General features: G+C 48.5%; 1 protein-coding gene across 1 annotated transcript in view; it reads left to right on the top strand.

Moving 5' to 3' along the window:
* Window positions 1-694: 694 nt before the first annotated feature.
* LOC121918050 (U5 small nuclear ribonucleoprotein 40 kDa protein-like) overlaps window positions 695-2,605 on the top strand; it is a gene marked incomplete at its 3' end in the record, with an annotated part of 3,315 nt that continues 1,404 nt past the window's right edge. The window contains exons 1-2 of the mRNA XM_042444161.1: window positions 695-922; window positions 1,762-1,891. Coding sequence (XP_042300095.1) covers window positions 770-922; window positions 1,762-1,891 — 283 coding nt within the window. The remainder of the gene's footprint in view (window positions 923-1,761; window positions 1,892-2,605) is intronic.

The raw sequence follows: 2,605 nt of genomic DNA, 5'->3' as shown, positions 1-2,605 counted from the left end.
CCTTTCAGGGCAACCTTTAAAGCTGACCATAGAGTTGCACTGGAGGACCTACAGATTCCTAGAGAGAACACATTGATCAAAGCTGCAAATATGGAGGGAGGAGTGTGATGATGATGACGATGATGATGATGATGAAAAGAGACGGAACCAGTCTAGAAGGTGGGTTCCTTGTCCCCAGCGTTTGAACAGTACCTTCTCGGCCAATATGCAGAAGGCAGTAAACCCTTAAGGCACCAACAGTGAACACTTCTGCTTCCTGCGAAGGCTGTTGCGGCGTCACTTCCCTGTGAAGACTCCAGCAGCCAAGACCCCTCACCTCCCTCAGCGCACTCCCGGAAGTCCAGGCCCCTCCCGTGGCTGAGGCTTCTGGGAGCTGAAGTCCAACAGGGCACAGTTCGAGGCCCGCTGTTCTGAGCCAACCAGGCAACAGCACACAGAGGGGTCCGGAGCAGGCCTGGACCAATCGGAGCGCTCGATATTCAAAGGCCGTGACGTACTTCGCCGGCTCCTTTCTAGGGCCGAGGTTGACCAATCACAGTCTAGAAGGGGAGGGGTTATTTTTGTAAGGCGCAGCCAATCAGATATTAAAAGGCGTGGCGTACAGTCGCGGGCTCCTTCCTGTAGTCGAGGCTGACCAATCGCAGTCGAGAGGGGGCGGGGCTTATTTTGCAGGGCGCAGCCAATCAAGACGCAGGGAGCCCAGTTCTTCCGGTGTGACCTTCCGAGGCCTAGAGAGAGAGAGAGAGAGACTGAGAGAACGAGCGGAGGGATGATAGACCCTCAGAAACGGAAGGCCCCCGCAGACATGGCCTTAGTGGCCACCGCCGCCGGGGCCAAGAAGCCCCGCCACGAGGTCCTCTTGGGGCCCGGGCCTGGCGCTGGCCCGCCGCCGCCTCCTCCTCCGGGCGCCTTGCTGCAAGCGGTGAGAGTCCCCAGACAGTGGCAGCCCTTTGGCTTCCTCTGTGGCCTTTAAGAGATTTCGGACTTCATTTCCCAGAAGCCTCAGCCGCGTTGGCCAACGGCCTGGCATTCTGGGAGATGGAGTCCGAAACTCCCTTCAAGGGCACAGTTTGGGAACCACTGCCTTACAGAACCCTTAGTGATGCCATAATTCCTATACTGTATATCTATATACACATACATACATGTTTGTTTTTGCTGCAGAAGGAAATGCACTCCTCCCTCCATATTTGCAGCTTTGATTATTCACGGATTTGATTAATGTGTTCTCTCTAGGAATCTGTAGGTCCTCCAGGGCAACTCTATGGTCAGCTTTAACTAACGGTTGCCCTGGAAGGCCTAGAGAGTATTCCTAGAGAGGACATTGCTAGGCCTTTGACGCTCCTCCAGCGCAACTCTATGGTCAACTTTAAAGGTTGCCCTGGAAGGCCTAGAGAGTATTCCTAGAGAGGACACTGCTAGGCCTTTGACGCTCCTCCAGCGCAACTCTATGGTCAACTTTAAAGGTTGCCCTGGAAGGCCTAGAGAGTATTCCTAGAGAGGACACTGCTAGGCCTTTGATGCTCCTCCAGCACAACTCTATGGTCAGTGTCTGGCTGACGTTGACCATAGAGTTGCGCTGGAGGACCTAGAGCTTCCTAGAGAGGCGTCCTCTCTGGTCAAAACGTGTGTTTTTTTGTCACTCAGGGTTTTCCCATATTGAGGGGGGTCTTGTTTAATCAAAGACATTTCTGTTTTTTGTATATAGAGAAACTTTCACTCTTGACATATCTTGGGTGTGTTATACTTTTTATATTTTAGGGCCCTCCAAGATGTTCTTCCCTCCAGGCACCAATAATGCTGCTTTCAGGGCATGAAGGAGAAGTCTACTGTTGCAAGTTTCATCCTAATGGAGCTACATTAGCATCAGCTGGATTTGACAGGTTGATATGTAGGTCTGCATTATTGACTTATAAAAAACATACTGTTCCTCTTGAAATTGGAGTTCACGTTTGGTTAAAGAAATTATAGTCAGTCGGTTAAGTTAGTTTTATTTAAGTATACATTTACACATGACTAAAACCATGCTTTTGAAGAATTAAGCTTAATTTTTAATGGGGCTTATATAAGTCCAAATAATTGTTACCTCAAGAAGGAGATACTGCTTAATAATAATAATAATAATATAATAAATTTTATTTATATACCGCCCTGTGGCGAACCAATCTGGGCGGTTTACAACATTAAAATAACATACAACATAAAAACAATATATTTCCCTCCCCCCTTAAAAAGTTATTAAACTGCATATCTAATTTTAAAACCACAATAACTAGTTCAACCAACAATAAATTAAACAAAATAAAACCAACCAATAAACTACTGCAACTTCAGTTCTAAAGAAAGTAAAAGGGGGCTTTGGAGACATTACTGAGGAGGGGGGAGATCCTGAGGCCGGGATATTTCAGTCTGGGAAGACCTGCCTGAAGAGATCCGTCTTGACAGCCTTTTTGAAGCTGTCCTAAGATATTAATTGACAGATCTCGTCCGGCAGGTCGTTCCAGAGCCTGGGGGCGACAGCAGAAAAAGCCCTCTGGGAGGTCGCCACAAGCCTCAATTTTTGAGGCTGCAACAAGTTCCTCCCAGAGGACCGGAGAGCGCGGGG

This window comes from Sceloporus undulatus, unplaced genomic scaffold (genome assembly GCF_019175285.1).
Source record: "Sceloporus undulatus isolate JIND9_A2432 ecotype Alabama unplaced genomic scaffold, SceUnd_v1.1 scaffold_3494, whole genome shotgun sequence".
Taxonomy (NCBI): domain Eukaryota; kingdom Metazoa; phylum Chordata; class Lepidosauria; order Squamata; family Phrynosomatidae; genus Sceloporus; species Sceloporus undulatus.
This window is presented reverse-complemented; position numbering and strand designations above follow the sequence as displayed.